At 39.2% G+C, this 19,225-nt stretch overlaps 2 protein-coding genes across 17 annotated transcripts in view; both read left to right on the top strand.

The window, feature by feature from the left end:
* The window catches only part of LOC117611402 (uncharacterized), a 171,212-nt gene that overhangs the window by 73,065 nt on the left and 78,922 nt on the right, over positions 1-19,225 (top strand). For 9 of the 16 annotated variants that reach the window (XR_013062488.1, XR_013062491.1, XR_013062483.1 and 6 more), the window contains one exon: positions 15,471-15,599. The exons of 4 other annotated variants lie outside the window; for them this stretch is intronic. The gene's annotated coding sequence lies outside the window, so the exon portion shown is untranslated. Of the gene's footprint in view, positions 1-15,210; positions 15,263-15,470; positions 15,600-19,225 lie in introns of all 16 variants that reach the window. 3 more of the 16 variants (XM_076689399.1, XM_076689396.1, XM_076689398.1) reach the window with 2 other exon arrangements.
* LOC143305492 (uncharacterized) lies at positions 8-15,196 on the top strand. Its single transcript, XM_076689393.1, is given in 2 exon segments — positions 8-4,962; positions 4,965-15,196. Coding segments are annotated over 2 exon segments (1,104 nt in total). The 5' UTR covers positions 8-4,583; the 3' UTR covers positions 5,690-15,196.

The following is a 19,225-nucleotide window of genomic DNA, read 5'->3' as shown; positions in this document are numbered from 1 at the left end:
TTTGAGGTCGCTGATTATGAATCTGAAGTCAAAATTTCAAAAAACAAAATGGTTTATCCAAAATGAAGTAATAATTTGTTTTAAAAGTCGAAAAATTAAGCAATATTTTTCTCGTTGCAAACATTATGATACATTTATAATACAAATGAAATAGTAATGAAATAATAATGCATATGAAACGAATCGTTTTGCGATTTGTAAAAACAAGTACGTTTCAAATAAAAAAATAAAATAAGGATAGCTATACATATATATTTATTATGTTGTAATTACTTAATCATTGTCCTCGGCGAGTAAAGCCCTCACATTGTCATTCACTTCCAAAATTTGTTTTTTTTGGCACTGATCTTAAACTGTTTATATATGGGTCGGAAGAAGCTAGAAGCATATGCATCGTATCTTCATTGGTATATATCCGAGAACATTTCTTGGAGTGTTTCAACCGATACTGCCTATAATCTTTATTCCTTGCTTCTTGGGCTTCCTCGGTTAACATTCCTATTGGTAACATGGCAGCTGTTATTATTTTGCTGCCATGTAAAAGAATTTTATGTACTGTATTCGGCATATTATACCAGCTGTATAAATGTATGTACAAATCGGCAGTTTCTTTGCAAGAAATGCCAAATTTTTCTGAATCTATTGCATAACCACTATTTATTGTTTGCAATATTACAGCGAACCGATGAATTAAATTTTCGTCCACTCCTGTTATTTCGGCTGTTAATTTTGGATTACCAACAAATCTTCTGGAGGTGTTTCCATTATTGCTGGTACCCATATTCTGTTTTACAACATCCACTTTCAGTCCCATTTTTTTAATAAATTTTTCTTGTATTATTTTTTTGTTTTCAGTTTTTTGTGGTTTTGTCTGTGTATTTGTTCTCCAACTTTTAAATGGTATATTATATGCGATGTGAAGAATGCAATCCATAAATTTGATCCTTGCATGTAGAGGTGATAATCCGAAGTTAAGGGCATTTACAGCTTCAGGTTTATTTCTTATAGCTGTTAAATTGTTCATTTCTGATGGTTTTGCTTGACATATATAACATACTGCCATGGATGGTGTATCAGTTATCGTCTGTGCAATTTTACCATCGATCATGGTAAATAGCAGTTTGTGGTTTATTTTAAATGTCTTACCGTCTATTGTAACTACACTCTCATTAATATTTTTAATTGCTGTCTCCATCCTTGCAACTTTATTTTTTATGTTTGCTGATCTTTCTGAGGCAAATTGAAATTGAATTGGCCTACAGAACCGCGTAGTTACTTCCATATTTATCTCCATAGATCAGTTTTTCATTGAACTTCACATCACGACTCTCGTAAAACTTCCCTTTCTCTGGCTTCAGCAATACATATACTGTCCTCGTATAGCCTACCAACACAACTCGTCTACCCGTGAAGCCGAATTTTGTATACTTACTTCTCTGAATTCTCATGTATGCCAAGCTTCCGAATCTTCTAATTTGGTTCATGTCAAAATTAAATTGCGGTGCAAATTTATTAAGGAGTATTTGCTCTCCATTTGCCTTATGGGGTGTCCTATTATACGCATATATTGCTGCACCCAGCGCCAGATCCCACATGTTTTCAGGAAGTTTGGAGTCGTAAATGTAGGCTCTCACTTTTCTCTAGATGGTTTGGTTCATTCGTTCCGCCACGCCGTTGTGTTCCGGCGTTTCAGGACTTAACAATTGATGCTCTGCACTCAACCTTTTCAACATGTCTACTGTGTAGCCCCCAGTATATTCTGTTCCCTGATCCGTTCTCAGATAGCATACCTTCACATCATAGCCCAGCAGGTTTCTACTCATCTTTACAAAGTTTTCAAAATGATATCCCATCTCACTCTTCGTTCTCGGAAATGCCATCGCCAATCGTGAGTAGTCATCAATGAAAGTGGCTATATGTATATCTATATTCCTTCGGGAAGGTCACCGGACTTATCTTACCCATCACGTCCAAATGTATAATCTGCATCGGTTTTTCCGCTCTGTGTTTCGTCGATTTGAATTACAATCTTTTACTCTTCGAGATTGCGTACACTTCACACTCCAAAATTGTCTCGTCAAACTTTGCACTGCTCAGGCCTCCATTCTCAGGGAACTGCCTCTGCAGTGTCTTCAGATAGACTATCGACGCATGATCCATCCTCACGTGCCACAACAGTGCCCTATTGTCCTTAGTGAATTTTCTCAGGTTCTCCACTCTGAGCATTTCGCTGTCCAACAGCTCAACACATGCTATCTCCTCAAGGTTCTCTAAATGTCTGTCCCATACCGACTCGAAAAATTTGGGACACATAAACTTACTCTTTTCCTCATTGCTCTCGTTTGCTCCCAGCAGTTTCTCATCGCTCTGCACCTTTTCGTTTCCTTCAGGCCTTTTGCTGACGTCTGTTCCTTCTAACTCACTCTTCTCTTTCTCATCTCCTTCATGTCTCTCGTCATCTTCCAGTATTTCTTTTCTGGTCTTGCTCTCATCATCCACATCTCCCTGTTCGTCAATATTTTTCCTCGTCACACTCCTAGTTGTATATCTCGTCTCTTGATTAACTCTTTTAGTCGGCAGACAGGCCACCAGTCTATTTTTCCTTCCGCCACTAGTCTCGTCGCTATTACAACCTTCTGTATTCGTTTCTAGTTCCACTATCCAGTATAGTTTTGCATAGATGCCCGACATAAATGTCTCGTTAGAGAACGGATCATATATGTCAACGATTTTGTTGTCCAAGTATATGCTCAAGCCCTTATCCACAAACTTTCCGAGTGACAGCAAATTTTCTGTCAGCGAGTTGGCATATATTACATTGTTCAGAACAAGGTTTTTGTTATTCATTGTAGATTCTACTATTTCACCTATAGCTTCCGCTTTCAGATTCGCTGACGGTCTCTTATTTGCACATCTAATGGTATTATGCTGTCCCTCGTCAAATCTCCTGAAAATGAGCCTAGAATTCGCCAAATGCTCGGTTGCCCCTGAATCTACTAAGAACTTAACTATTGATCCGGAGGATTTCCCGCGGTCAGTCGCCTCTATTTTTCCCGTACCGTCGCTAACTGTCTCATCTGACGTCAGTTTCTCTGCTCTCGCCGTCAGGATCTCACCTTTATTCAGTCCTTTATCCTCCTGTCCGGGCAGATTCTTCCTACCGATGTAATTTTTGTTCCCGTTGTTCCTAGACCATGATTTCCCGCGTCTAACATTTCCACCTCTATCCCCGAACCGGTTGCAATCGTTATCACGTCTATTTCTCTTCACATTCTCATCGTTACCCACATCACTCGCTTTTCTCTTATCTCCTCTACTACCGCGGCTTCCCGATTACCCCTCCCCGGCTTCCGCGAATACTTTTATGTTCCGGTCGTTTATGAAAATTACTGTTTACGTACCTCGTTGCTCTTGCCCCTTCTAGTCCTTCACGTCTCGTATCGGAGAATGGGCAATCCTTTGCCACCTGGTTTCCAAACCTCTCACACCGGTAGTACTTCTTTGCTCCCGGTGGGTGAGGGCAGTCTCGTCCCACGTGGCCATTGTCGTCGCAGTTAAAACACCACACGGGCTTCCTGAACGGCACCGCAGCCGCCAGAGCCGTCGGCTGGCTCGGGCCTCCGGCCGATTTCTCTGCTTCCGACTGTATCATATAATTTCTTAGCTCTTTGTAACTCATCTTTCTTTCATGTTGGGTCTTAAAGAGGATATTCACCGACTGTATCTGAGGGACACTCATCACTATTGCGTTGTAGAACGCATCTCTTTTCTCATTCTCAGAAATGGGCTGTTCATTCGGAATATTCTCATAGTTTCGGAGGATTTCTTCAAACCGATCTATAAACTCTACTATCTTTTCTTTATTCGCGAAATATTTAATATTAGAGGTGTTGCCTCAGACTGACCGATGTCAAATTCACTTCACATCTCGGCAAATCGCGAATCTTATTTAGTAATTCTACCGGATCCTTAATATTTACTATCTTTCTATGATAATTCACATCTATTCTGTCAATTAGTATATCTCTGACTTTGTGCTTACGTCTGTCCTTCGTTTTCTGATCATATTCCGAATTGGCCCTCGCGGACGGATCTATCACGTACAGAACATCATTCGCTCTTAACTCGGATACGAAATAATCCATAAAATGCTCTAGCTTACACTCTGATTTTTATGAAACTTTACATAAATATTTATTAGACCTGTTTATGAAGATAAATGTAATTTATTGGAGCCCATTTTTCACTTTGAGGGAGATATCAACCATTTTATCCGAACCGCCCTTCCTATATACGTGCTTATAAATCGTAAACAACAAAAGATATAAAAATATAGTTGAAATAAAAGTTATACCGATTCTTGCGGTCTATAAAGCTACGTGTAAGTTTTTATTTTAAATCATCCTTTTTGCAAAATTGAATTCCCCCTCCCCCTCCGTTTTGAAAACCTTTACTTTTTTTTCAATCAATAAAAGCGCCTATTATGAATTCAACGATGTATTATAGTGTATAGTTCTTTTAATTATTCCGATGGAATTTTTGATTCCCGAAACACGTTCAAAAATTCGGATTTTACTCTTTCGATGTTTCGTGATGCTCTTGAAAGAGGATCCATAGTCCATGATATTGATATTCGAAAATGGGCGTTAGAAGCAAAAGAAAACATTGATTTGCCAACATTTAAAGCAGGAAAGTGGTGGATATTTAAATTAAAAAAACTGCATGGAATAGTTTCGCGTAAAATAACAAAATTTGTAACTTACCGGGAACGTGAAAATTCTCATGAAATAGATACAGTTATCGATAATTTTATTCAAGTTGTGAAACCGAATATTAATAGTTATAGTATAGAAAATGTATTTAATTCGGACGAAAGTGGTTTTAATTTAGAACTTCATTCTGGTCGAACGCTAGCTGCAAAGGGATCAAAAACCATTGAAGCTGTCGTACAGTCCATATCATCATTCATAGTTATACCATACAACCTACTGTATCTGCAAATGGAAAATTGCTTTCACCGCTTTACATAATTTTAAAGGAATCAAGCGGACAGTTCGGACCAAGAGTAAAAGAAAGTTTATTCAATGCTCCAAATGTTCATGTTTCTGCTGCAAAAACCGGCAAATTAACTTCAGAGCACTTTAAAACTTGGTTTACTGAAATATTTTTAACAAACATGGGATCCCGAAATGTTCTCCTACTAGATTCATGGAGTGGACACTGTCCAAATGTTTTGCATGATCTTGTTCCTGAAGGAAAAGAAGTACTTTTTCTGACGATACCGAAAAAGGCGACCGGAAGACTATAGCCTCTTGATGTTCTTGGTTTTCGAATATGGAAAAATTTCATAAAAACTTTTTCCGATCAGGTTATTTTATTGAATCATGACGTTATTTTACATCAACGAAATAATATCATAAAACTCCAATCTCTTGTACATAATCAGTTGTCTTCACCTAGATTCCAAAATTTGTTTAAGCATTCGTGGTACAAAAGTGGATATATAGAAGAACGTTCGGCACGCTATGAAAATCCAGTCGATTATTGTTTTACAAAACAGGTTGACAAAATTCATCGTTGCGATATATACGGAGAATTAGCTATAATTCGTTGTGCTTGGTGTAAAAAATATTTACGTGCCAAACACTTTTTTGAAGAATTTCATTACTGTAAAAGCTATGTCGAATAATATTGGTTGTTATACACATGTACAATAATATTATATTATAATAAAAATTGAAGTCAGAATAAGCGAAATATGTATAGGAGCGGATTTAACGAACACAGTATGGATGAATGAGTGTTACTGTATCAAAAACTCTTACTCTACATTTTCAGCTTATTTTTATATGTAGATTAACCGTCTTTTCAATTGTACTACTACATCAGAAGTACTCTGTATATTGTAGAAAGTCTACAAAATAAATGTATTTCATCATATGATGATGACATTAATCTTGCAATTATGAAAATGACATGTAAAGCGGATGGTAAAATGGTTCTTATCAAAGATCTTATCAACGTTGCAAGTATAAGTTGAGTTAGCGGTCAATACAGACAGATCAAAAAACTTAAATCAAAAATTCCATCGGAATAATTAAATCAACTATACACCATAATACATCGTTGAATTCATAATAAATAGGCGCTTTTATTGATTGAGAAAAAAGTAAAGTTTTTCAAAACGGAGGGGGAGGGAGAATTCAATTTTGCAAAAAGGATGATTTAAAAAAAAAAACTTACACGCAGCTTTATAGACCTCAAGAAACGGTATAACTTTTATTTATAACTATACTTACTAGCTATGGTCGGAACCCGGTCCGTCACAGAAATTACGCGGCCTTAAATCTAGCGCAGTTCGTAGCCGTTGCTACGCGGCACAGTGGGGCAAAACGGTTAAAATGCGGAAAAAACTCTGTATCTCGATAACGGATCGTCGTATCAACCTGGTGTTGGTCTCATTCGATTGAGGGGAAAAATACATAAAAAATTACTTAGATTTGATACATTTTAATATTTCATAAGTATGTTAAATTTAAATTTTTAAAACATTTTTTTGGTAATTTAAGTAATTTCATTTTATAAGTAATATTAAGCAATGGAACATATTTAATATTATATAATTTTTAACACAAACATTCTATAATACATACCTTCAAATTTTATAATAATAAGTCTAAGGCTTCTTCACTGATGGAATGATGTTTCTTTTTCGGTTCAGGCCTCAAGTACGTTATGTAAGGATCCGATGACTCTAAGATTTTATGGAATATGTCCTCGTTCGTGGCAGTGCGGGAACATTTCCTTGTAAAGTGAAGCCGGTAATACTTATAGTCTTTATTTCTACTTTCCTGAGCTTCCTCAGAAAGCATTCCTATTGGTAAAGCTGCAGCTTCTATTATTTCTGCCCCATGCATCAAAACTTTATGGACTGTGGAAGGCATATAATACCACGGATACAAATTAATCGCCAATTTCGCCGTTTCTGCCGCATATAATTTAAATTTTTGTGCATCGATGGGAGAGCTGCTATTGATTACTTCCAATATAAGTCCAAGTCGGTGAATCAAATTTTCGTCTATTTGAGTGATGTCAGCTGTCACAGAAGGATTTCGAAAAAACGACCTGGATGTATTTCCGGTATTAGTGGACCCTTTTTTGGATACGTTCCTTCATAGCTTCTTTAATTGGGAGAGTTGTTCGCGAAGTCCTCCATTCCTTGAACTCAAGATTGTAGCCGAGGTGAAGTATATACTGCATAAATTTGATTCTCGCATGTAATGGAGAAATACCCAGCTTTAATGCCTCTTCATTACAGGGCTTCATTTCAAGTTTCGACAAATCGTTCATCTCGGAAGGTCGAGCTCCGCAAACAAAACATTTGCTTGCTGCAGTTGAGTCTGTAACATGTTGAGCTGCTTTCCCGTCTAACATCGTAAAATGAAGCTTATGTTTTACTACGATGGAACTAGGGCCTAAAAGTGTCAATTGCAAGTTTTTGATCTCACTTTCAACACGCAGTTTCTCAGCTTTTATCAGTGTAGGACTTTCTTTTTCTAACTGGAATCTTAACGCACGACAATATCGGGTTGAAGAAGGCCGAGGATTAACCCAAATGTCCATATTTTGATTTTCAGCGAGAGTAATTTTCATTGGCACAATTGACGTCATAAATAGATTTGAGTCTTTTCTCCTATCATTTTCGTTTGAAAATGATTGAGCAAATTCGTTCTGGCCGGAAGAGCCATCAAAGCCCCATTTAGTATGCAAAATCAGTTCACGATCTTTTAATTCTTCCAATTCTTCTTCATTTTTTGTTTTAAAGATTCTTTTTACTGTATGGTCAAGCAAATATTGGAGAGGGACTTCAGCAGAAGTTTCGGTCACTTTTAAGTCGCTAGGGTAACAGTTCTTTTTTGCGTTTTGGATTTTTTTATAGCTTGGAAAGATATCTAACCCAATATACTTCGTAGCTGCTCTTATTACTTCATATTGAAATCAGGACAGTTTAGCGTGAGTAAAAATTGCTAGTGCTGAGTCCGCGGTGAAAACCTTGGATTGATTATCGGAGTGTGACGGACAAGCAGCAGCATCGATCAGACATTGAGGATGCTCCGTTTGAAAATCATGTACTTTGCTCCTTTTACTTCTTTCGCTGCACTCTTCAAAACTTTTTGTGGGCCTCCCGGTTTTCGAAGAAGTCGCGGATTTTTGCTGAATTTCGGGAAAATTAAAAATAAATTCATCCTTCATCCACTCAAAATACTTTCTGCGAAAATAATCCCTATTATAATTTACACTCTTTAATTTTTGTATAAAATGAGGCAAAAACCTCTTGCGTATTCCCGTACAAATTAGACAGCGTTCGTTATCACTTAAATGTGACAAATTTTCACTAACATAACATTCAACTTTACTGTTTTTAAACAAAAACTCGCAGAGGTCAGCATATTTTACACTGATACTGTCCATTTTGGTTGAGTAGAACTTGTACACGTAAAGTCTGGTAAGCACGGGCGTAATACATGCACGCGACCGATTTTACGAAAATGTATAAAACTACGTACACGTTTGTTACCGCGCCTCGTATTGTTACCGCGATCTGTTGCCTAGCCAACAGATCGAGGCAACAAATGTAGACTGTGTCTTGTTACTTCATATTGTTGATCGTTATTTGGTTCGAGTGTATCGATGAATTGTCGGAATATTGACCCCCTCCAAAGAAGGTAACGAGATCAATTTCGTCGTTTTCATATACTCAAACCTGTTTCAGTTTCAGACAATTGGAACGGGATAGGTTTAGAAATGCATCCCACACCGAATCTCGTTACCAAAAAACGAAGTAACGGGTGTGAGTAACAAGAGTAAGTAACAAATGTATACACAGCTTAAGGTTTTTAAATGTACACATTTTCTTAAAATTAATTACTTATATTGCCGAAAGTGATAAAATTATTGCTAAGTTTAATCATATTTCATGATTTAAAAGGAAAAATTAACAATAGGTTTTATTTCCAATAGCTCACCCTTTATTTAAAATAAATAACAATCGTTTGGCTCGTTTGTGTACAATACTGATCTCTTGTCAAATATGGAATAATTAAAAGAATTATCCCCTTTGTTAAAAAATTGGACTGGAAAAACCCGATTTTTGACAGTTTAACAAACTGTGGGTCAGGTGTTTACCCCCCCCCCATGTATATTATTTGTAAGAGAATCAAAGGGGTTACATTTTTTACTTTGTGAAAACTCATTATATGTTTTGGAAGCTTTGATTTTGAGGGCGTTTTTCTCACCCCTGTTTAAATTACCGTACAAATGAATGGTATCCTATTTCGTCATAAGATATGGTCTATCGATTGATATGGGTTTGAAGAAAATCAGAGTTGTATGTGGCCTCATTGAGATTTTCTTCTTAACTCGTTTCGCAGTCAACGTGTTAAATTAGTAAAAGATTACTTTATAGCAATACAGCTGCAACAATTGTCGATATTTGTCAATGAAATTTACAAGAAAGATAGTTTGTAATGTCAGTGTTAAAAAGATAACTTCATTGGACCGGAGCTTGCCGGAGATTTTTTTGTAGTACTCGATAAACATATAGAACTACGAACATTTAAACGCTGATTTTGTCTACTATTTTTCTCGATGATCTTAGTGAAATTAGGGCAGAGTAGACACTTTATATTCTTCTTACACATACGAATAGAAAATCTGACAAGTTTCGCATTCATATCTATGAAAATATAGGTATAGGAACAAAAATTCAGTCGCGATTAAAAACTGCCGACTTTTAATCAAGTAATATAGCTTAAATTCAGTGGCCTCTCAGCACCACAAAAAAAAAAAATAACAAAAAAAAGAGTATCTGAACTACTTTCCTGGACTAATAAAGAAAGCAAAATGAAAAAAAAAAAAAAAGCAAAAATCAAAACTTTTTTTAAAGAGTTTTTTCCGCCTTGGCTCCACTGTGCGCGGTCTTACAATCTAAACGGCGCGATGTCGGAGCGCGGAGTGAAAGCGCTGAGAGGAGCGCGAACGCAAGTGAACGCAAACGCAAACGCAAAGGCGGGATAGGATTGGCCCGACTGGGCCGACGGTGTTTTATTGAATCGCGCTGCGGTGGAGTTGCTGCCCGCTTGCCTCACGCGGCTCGACCTCTCGTACGCCGAGGTAGAACCGAACAGCGAACGAGACGACTACCAATCCTGGCCAGCCTGGGTAGCGCCACGAAGCTGGACGGAATCGGCTGCCAAAGGCAGAATGCGGTGCCGAGTAAGCTAGCGTTCGGAATCCCCGCGGAAGCACCGGCAGAGATTATGAACGCGCACTAGCTTGGTCATCCCGGGTCAACCACGGGACTGACGAGGCTAGGCGCCTACGGCCGCCGGACCTATGGGAGCTGCCAGGTCGCTACTATCGTAGCGCAGTGCAATGCTACGGCCCGTTGGCCAGAGATCTCTTCGCCAGGTCAGCCATGGCGTCAAGAGCTCTGGTGCTTCGGTCCGGACCTCCAAGGAGGTGCCCTCTGGGCCGAAGCCCCGAGGCAACTCATCGATCCGCGCATCGATCGGTCCTACTTATAGTCTAATCGCACGGGAGTGGGGATGCCGCCGCGGTGGGGGTCTGCGATGCGCGACGCCGATCCGCGGCTGTCGTCGCACCCCCCTCCTCCTCCGGGGAGACCAGGCGTATTCGGCTGGTCACGCAAAATAAGTGAATGGCCCGGAAAATTACCTCTGTGTAGACACAGCGTATGACCCTGCCCTGGTCGTCCAAGTTGATCGTCCACCGGCGGCCGTTTTTGGTGAGGCGGTGTCTCTTCACCTCCGTGTATAGCTGGACGTCCGTTCCGTCCGCTAGGGTGTACGTGATCACGTCGCGTGTTCCTGGCTGGTCCACCGTACAGGCGGTGGTCAAGGTCGGTGTCTGCTGGAGTAGCGGTTCCATCGGTCTGCACCGGCTGGCCCAGGCTGCATCCGCCACGGCTTCTGCCATCATCGCGGCCGGTTTCCTGGCGGCTGGTGGAGGGTTCCCGGGTTCCGGGGTGGCCGTTAATGCTGCGGCCTCCGCAAGTCGTTTGGCCGTGCTGCGGACGGCTGTCGAAGTCCCCGGTGGCCGGTCTCCGGGGGCCAGCGGAAGCGGTATATGTTTTGCCGGCGTAAGGTCTCCCGCCGGCGGCTTCCTGGCCGGCGTCTGCACCTTGCTCGGGCGGGTGGGCTTCCTCGCCGGCGCTTCTGATGACGTACCTCGGTTGGTGGTCTCTGCCTGTGGTCGAATGCCGCCGCGCCTGCCTCCCCTGGGTAGCGTCATTCGTATAAATTTCTTCCACTCTTGTGGGCTGAGGGTGAGAGGATTGTTCTCCGCTCTCTCCCGTATGTCGAGGCGGCGTAGTGCCGCAGAGATTTCTTCCTCTAGCTGTTTCGCAGCCATCTCGAGTCTCAGCTGGCCGCCGCTGCTGCTGGCCTTTTATAGCCGCTGAACTGTGTCCGGCGGAGAGGGGGCCGATGACGTCGCGCCCCTGCGCGTTGGCGTTGCGCGGTGGCGAGTCGCCGTCGCTTGGCTGCCCGTTGGCTTTGCGCAGCTGCGTATCTCTTGTACCGGTCACCGGCTTGAGATCTCTCACGTGGACGTGGTCCACGCGTTTTCCGCGGTGATCTCTTAAATCGAAGATCACCGGCGAAACTCTTTTATGGACCCTAAAGGGTCCGTTGTAGCGTTTTGAGAGTTTTGCGTTTCTAGCGTCGGCTTTGCTGGAAAGAATATGCGAAATGGCAATGCCATTTTTATGATGCCAAAATCTGCATCATTCGGAAGGTATGAATGCCCCGAGAGTAAAAATTTGTGATCAATTATGTCAATGTTATTTTCCAACGACTGGATAACCTTCAACCACATCAATGCCATTTGTAAATTTCGATTTTGCCCAGTACACATGTCACTGTAGGTAATAACATGGCATTGGGTCGTTACATTTTCTAAATGTCTCAAACAGCAAGAAGCTACTTCTTGCGATCCCCTGGAAGCAATAGTTTCGTCCCACACATACATATTAACTTTATTGTCGTGGAAATTGTGAAAACCCTCGTTTAAAACATACATATTTTGCTTATATTATGCGATTGAGACAGATAATTTGGGGTAAGGTAAGGCTTTTTGTAAGTCAAAAGAGAAGGCAAAGTATTTATCAGGATTTTTTGATGCCAGAATTTTATTTTCTTGTAATGCTTTTCTTGCTAATTCAGCATCTTGCAAGTGAACATCATGTCTTTGTACAAGAATCATTTTTTCTTCGTCATCAGTTGTTGCCGTTAATTTTCATGTTTAAGAAATCGCATTTCGCACACGTATCTTTACGTGGCAAATGGAAGTGTAACTTGAAATCTCGTTTAAAGATTTTCCTGTATGTCCATTCATTAACTGAACTCAAGTTATTTTCCTTGCATTTTTCTAAGTATAAATAATACATTTTTCTTATGTTTAATCCGGAAAGCTTTTTATGTGTTCTATCACTGTATTCGTCACTAGCTCACTAGCTCTTCTGCAAGAGCCATCCATTTTTCCACGCATGTCTTTCGGAATATTCTCATGCGCTTTTAGGATACGATCAATTCGTCCAGTAGATATTTGGAAAGTATCAATGAAAAACTTCTTACATACTAAAATGTTTCCACCAGAAGTGACCAGGTAAAATTTATAAGCATATACCCTCATAGTGCCCGAATTATTTCTAGGCCTTCTTTTATTGACAGTTTCACGTTGAACATTACAATAGAGAAATACATTTTGCTTATTAAAATCACCTATATTCCAGAACTTATTAAAAATTTCTATACGTTGTGTTTCATTAATACGTTCTATAGACATTTCTTCGAGCAATTACAATCTTTGGATTCAAATTTTTTTGCTGGAATGAATTTTCCTCTTTTTGTATAGTACTTTTGTCCAGTATTTCGCTTAATTTTGTTTATTTGTTGCATATATTTTCCTTTATTTTGTTCTGCAGAATCTAAGTTCTCAGTAACAATATCCTCATCTGATAAAGATTCTACCTCTATTATTCTTCTTCTCTTTTTACGATTCGTTAATTTGTTGTTCATAGCGGAATTATCTTCATCCTCTGAATCTAAGATTATTCTTCTGTTTATTTCTATGTGAATTTATTTAAAATTAAATAAAATAAATATTTTCAATTGTCATAAAATAATATTGTTGACCATTTGTTCTTACCTATATCACTATCTGATGTTAATATGAAGTTATCCATTTTAGGCAAAAAATAGAATAAGTAACCTAAACTAGTAACTCTTGACACGTAATATGACACGTAATATAAAACAAATGTAAAATAACAGGCTACTGATTGGCAACCATCTGCTAAGCCACCTACCTCTGTCAATTGGACTTACACCACTTTCATAATCGATGATTATGCAATTTCATTTACCGACCAATTTTAAATTGTACAAAACATGGGAATTTTTTAAGAAATTAAACACGGACTAGTTATACATAAAAAATTTACATTAAATTAAGCAGGAATTAGGTGATATCTCATTTTTTTCAAAAATGGACTTACACCACTTTCAAAATAAACGGTTCATATGATTCATTTTAAATGCAACAAAAAGCAACGAGCCGTCCGGTCTAATGACATTCGCATTATCTTTTACGAATTTTACTTCATACTGTTTTTCAGTGATAGCTTGAACCGACATTAAGTTACTTCGTAATTCGGGCACATATAATACATTTGTTAATTTCACCGTATTTATTTTACCATGCAAATTTACCTTAATTCGTACGACTCCTATACCGTGAGATTTTATATTTTCTTTACCGGGTGTACTAATATTAGTAATCGGTTCGTCGGATAAAGTTTCAAACGCATTTCGATCGTTAGACATATGCGCAGTAGCTCCGCTATCGAGGTACCATTCGTTTCTTTTTGTCGAACATACTAACGCCGAAATCGCAACTAACGAATCCTCTTGTTCGCATGTTTTATGTACTTGATTCGCCTTACCTTAATCCTTTCTTCTTACACGACAACGATTGGCTGGATGACCATATTTACCACAATTATAGCAGTTACCGGCAAACCTCCCTTTGTGTGGTCGCCTCTTGTTCCATCTCTATACGTGTGTGCGCGCTGTTCTTTATTCGTGTGGACCTTTCGAGAAACCAGCGCGACGATGCGCCGTCTTCCTTCTCTCGCTTCTTCTTCTATTAATTTTCCTTTTACAAAATCTATTGTAGGAACAGTAGGTATCTCTCGACTCAATTGCTATACAGAAATTTTCATAATCTTTAGGTAGACTGCTTAGCAACATAATCGTTTGTAACTCAGGTGGAATTTCTATTTCTGCATTTTGCTTTTCTTACCGGACCTTTGGAACTGTGAATCCTTATTAATTCGTCCCATGCTTCTTTCGAACTGGTAGCTTTCCTAATGTGTCCCAATTCTGTTTTTGATGTGCTTAAAACAATGAGCGCGAATGCCTTTTCGTCTCTTTGTTTTCAATTTAACGCCGCTGCTTGTTCTTCTGGCTTTACGATTTCTCTACTAGTGTAACCCCAGAGATCGTTATATATTAACACGCTTTTTATCTGCATCCGCCATGCTTCGTAATTTTTTTCGTCTAGTTTTTCAATATTCTGTGCACTACTATGCATTTTGCAACAAATATAACTTCACAGACGACTTTAACTATGAACTGTTATGGCCTGGGCCCATGACCTGTTAGCAGGCGCAGGTTAAAAATCAGTACACCTTTACTTGTTTGGACGTTCTTTATTTCGCGTTTTCTTTATGGCGTCTTAATTCGCACTGGACACGATCGCCAGCGACACGGTCGCAAAAAGTGGCGAGAGGGGGGTCTCCCCAGTCGACGTCGGAATATATACAGTGTGTCCCACCTTAAGTGTTATAATTCCGTTATTCCGTAACTATTAATGATACAAAAAATTGTTGATATGGGAATTGCACGGTAAAAGGGGGCGGGCCTATGTTTTGGCCGAAGTGAAAAATCTTTTGCATTATTAGTTTAAGAGATATGATGGTCAAGTTTCGTTTTTCAAATGGAACTATATATTTTTATTTAGTTCATGTGATAGTGCTTCTCAAGACGAATTTATTAAGCTTTAATGTATACACTCGATTTTAAATAGTTTTCAAGATATAACGTTTAGAAATTTCCCGATTTTCAGTAGATGCGTCTCGGTTTGAGTAGCAAGTCGTAAAAGCGGCCCTATTGTTGCGGTAAGTGTCTCCATGTGGGGCTTGTCTTGAAATTATTTAAATATATCATGAATAATCAGTTGATGATCTATAGCCTCCAGTAATTTTTGTAATGTCCAACAGTTTATTACCATGAGTTTATCTCGTTTTGAGCCACCTTGAAAAACGTATTTTTTCCAGCGATACATCTGCATCACCGAAGTAACTTTGCGATATTTATGTTTCACAGATGAAAGCGACAACTTCCCGTTCTTTCCACTTTTCCAAAATTCAACTGCAGATTTCTTATATTTGAAATTTATTTCGATTTCTGGAGGAAGGACTTTGCTTTGGATAAAGGACTCGTCGTAAGTTTCTGGTACGCAATCATCTTCAGTTATTACTGCATCATGAAGCTCCGATCCTTTAAACCATAGCCTATCAACTTGTTCCACAACAGTATATAGTCCAACCATGCTGTCACAAATCAACGGCGTCCTTCAACTCCACTTACCGCGAATTAATAGAACTCTCAGAGAATTCCATATTGCTGAAATGATCAATTACCATTCGGCAAATATTAATTGTGTTAATGGTTGGCATTTTCCCTATTTGTAAACTAATGGAATGCCTTTTTAGTTTTCAAATTATAGTCCTTAGAAACAACTATCAATATACAAATAAGGTCCCGAAATGGGGGGGGGTTACACAACATGGCTTTCGCCTAGACAATCGTTGTTGACCGCAATCCCAAAATGAGGGGGATCATTTTCGAGGAGGCGGAAAGGACAGCTGACCGGGTCCAGCATCAACAACTGCACCACTAAATACGGAGGACAATTCGATGATGAATGGGGGGGGAAACACAAGGTGAATGTGTAAAAATTTCTGTTCGGAACGTAACAGATACGTGCCGATAAGAGACAGCTATTCTTTGTTGCAAGAAAACGGAATTTTTTCAATATGTATTATATGAAAATTTACAAAACTGTAGGAGGCAAATCGGATAAGTTTCCGAGTGGCCCCGTTAGAATTGAAAACTCGGGTTTGGCATATAACCTAAATTGACTACCAGAAACCGATTAAAATTGGTTTCAGAGCTGGATGTCTTACCGTTTTTGAAATATCGTAGTAAGAAGTTTTGTAAAATTCCGGGACTACGTATGCGCTATTCGATACTGACCATGCGCAGTTCATTAGTGCGCATGTGCTATTCGATACTGAACATATGCTATTCGATACTGTGCATACACGGAATCTAACCTAACCTCATTGTTTTGTGAGCCTCGGGGAGTTCATAACCCGCTCTACCGTTCCCAAGTTTACACTTACATATACTATTAAAGGGCACATTGCGCTATTAAATCCACTCCCCAGCAGCCACCACCCTTCAAGTGTCACCGGAAATGGAAAAACTATCAACTCATGGATACCAATCATTGTATTCAGGTACGGAAGATCCAACGGTAAAAGTTCCGAAGCCGTACCCAGATTATAGTATAACGTTAAGATGCCAACAGGTCACTATTCCATCATATTGTCGAACAAATGGGCGGGGGAGGGGCTCGTTTTTGGGACGGACCAGCCATCACTTTTTCACTGTTTGCACTTAACAACAACAAAACAAAATAATCCAATTGCACACAAAAAAATAAAATAGAATAACTTCGTATACCGAAAAGCATAATATTTACAATATATTTGCAGATTCACAATGATAAATTATATTATCTCTCGTCCTCTGCACTGTATAGCAATAGCACAAAACACAAATCTCACTTCAAACTCACTGATCACTTTGCAATGTGAAATTTTTATGGTTCCGTTTTTTTGGACTTGTACTAGCTTTTTTCGGAGGCCTATACGTTTTCCAGCGCGGACCTCTAAGAATGACGATCGGTAAAAATGCATATAGTAACCGATAAAATATGATGGTATCTTGTATCGATCACGGTTGACGAAACTTCGTAGTCAGTTTACCTGAGAGTGCAGTCAAGAATGAGGGATTGTCATCCCACATTTCTGACTCACTTCTGCACGAAAAATCGCCACCATCCTGCTCGTATCGTGAATTTCATGACAGTTTCATTACATACATACATTGCATTCCTCACACACACTGTATACATTACAAAACACTGTATACATTACACACATTCCACACATTCCATACATTGCACACATGACGCAGGCTCCTCGGATCCATTTATAACACGATTTACTCTTCCTATATAATTCTTGACAACATATATGATACATTGATGTATCACATATGTTATCAAAGAATTGTCATGTTCGAAGCATGTCAATTTAAAATTCACATGCTCCGAAATGCATAATTTTAGAGTCGCAATAAGGTTCGGAGTGTGCGCTATATGTGGCATATTAGCGAGGCAAATAGATACTACCTGCGTTATTAATGATCTACACGCAGCATGCATCGATGAACCTTGAGAAACATTGATTTCAAAAACTAATGCCAAACAAAATTTGCAGGTGGTATTCTTCTTCAGAACACCCCGTGAAACATACTGAACCACTGTTAATACAGTGGATTCAGCAGCTGCCGAAACGTTGTAATTTAGAAAAATAGTAGAAGTGTCGATCATCGATGCAGCTGGAGCAGGTGACAAATATTTTTTGAGACTAATTAAAAAGTTTGCGGATTTTTCAGATTCGCAGTTAGTATCCGCACTTACCAACTGCGAATAGGAATTTAGGAGCAATGTCCTATAATACCCGTGAAAGGCAGTACACGTTGGATTAGTATTTCGCGTACCATGCTGTCTAATCTGACCGAAAAAATTTTCTAAGGCATCTTAGTTGAAATTGCGACCGATAAAATGAGAAAATCCAAGATTGCCTAGAAGTATTGTCAAAAATTTAAAATTCTGTAACGTTCTAATCCAATTGCATACCACCAGTGGACGCTCTTTATCCGCAAACTTTCTTTTAATAAATTTCATGCTTCGGAAGACATTAATGCCTACATCCCAGATATTGGGTCTTTCGCAGTTCATATCTACTACCGGAACAGGACGACTACTGTTGACACTGTCGAAAATATCATTCATAAAATGAATGAATCGAGCAGTGTCAACACCTTCTAAAGGCATTTCACGCGTACCGCACACATTCTTAAGTTTATTGCGACTCATGAGTGTCATTACGGACCCAACCGATTGACTAAAAACCTGCGCGCAATACTTCACCTTCATTTTCCTAATTTTATCTACTACTACATGCTTTGCAGTAAGCTTCTTCAGAACTCGGTCCTGAGAAGAAGCATTACTGCTATCAATAAAATATAAATCTTCCACGTGTGACCATTTAGCCACACGTGGAAGATTATCCGCTAAATTGAATTGTAAATCTTTAGTCAAAAGATTGTTCCGCATGCACTTTAATAGGTGCGGAGGATTGAAGAGAGGCACGATTTCAGTTTGATCAATTACAATCATATCATGCCGTAATAGATTCGACTGCTGAAAGGCATTTCTCTTCGAATAATCTATTCGGTATTGTATTGCCTTACAATTCGTGCTGCCTTGGTCACAAACTGAAGCTACAACTACAATGCCGGCCTGACATGCACGGCGAACTAATGCTTTAAACATTCTAACGATGATCTCCGCGGGAAAAGTACCTCTACAAAAACTATATGCGACAGGTTGCTTCCAAGGTCGCACCCCGTGTATACCTTTCAACATCCACACCATGGCATGATCCGCAATATCTAATGAACGCGAAAAACCGGAGTCTACAAATCCTTCAACTATGTCCATTGAAGGATTGTAGACCAGTGACGTCGATAGCTTAATTTCGTTGAAAAGCAGAATAGCGTATCTGCTTTTCTCGTTTCGGAAGGACTCGGACCGCTCTTCGAGTTCACGGAATACGTTGTCGCAAATTTCAGCTCTTAGTGGAATGTGCGACAATAATTTCCGAAGCGTTTCGATACTTGACAAAAGAAATAATTTTGACAAATATCGGAACGCTTTTGGA

The sequence above is a fragment of the Osmia lignaria genome, chromosome 8 (assembly GCF_051020975.1).
Source record: "Osmia lignaria lignaria isolate PbOS001 chromosome 8, iyOsmLign1, whole genome shotgun sequence".
NCBI classification, from domain to species: domain Eukaryota; kingdom Metazoa; phylum Arthropoda; class Insecta; order Hymenoptera; family Megachilidae; genus Osmia; species Osmia lignaria.
This window is presented reverse-complemented; position numbering and strand designations above follow the sequence as displayed.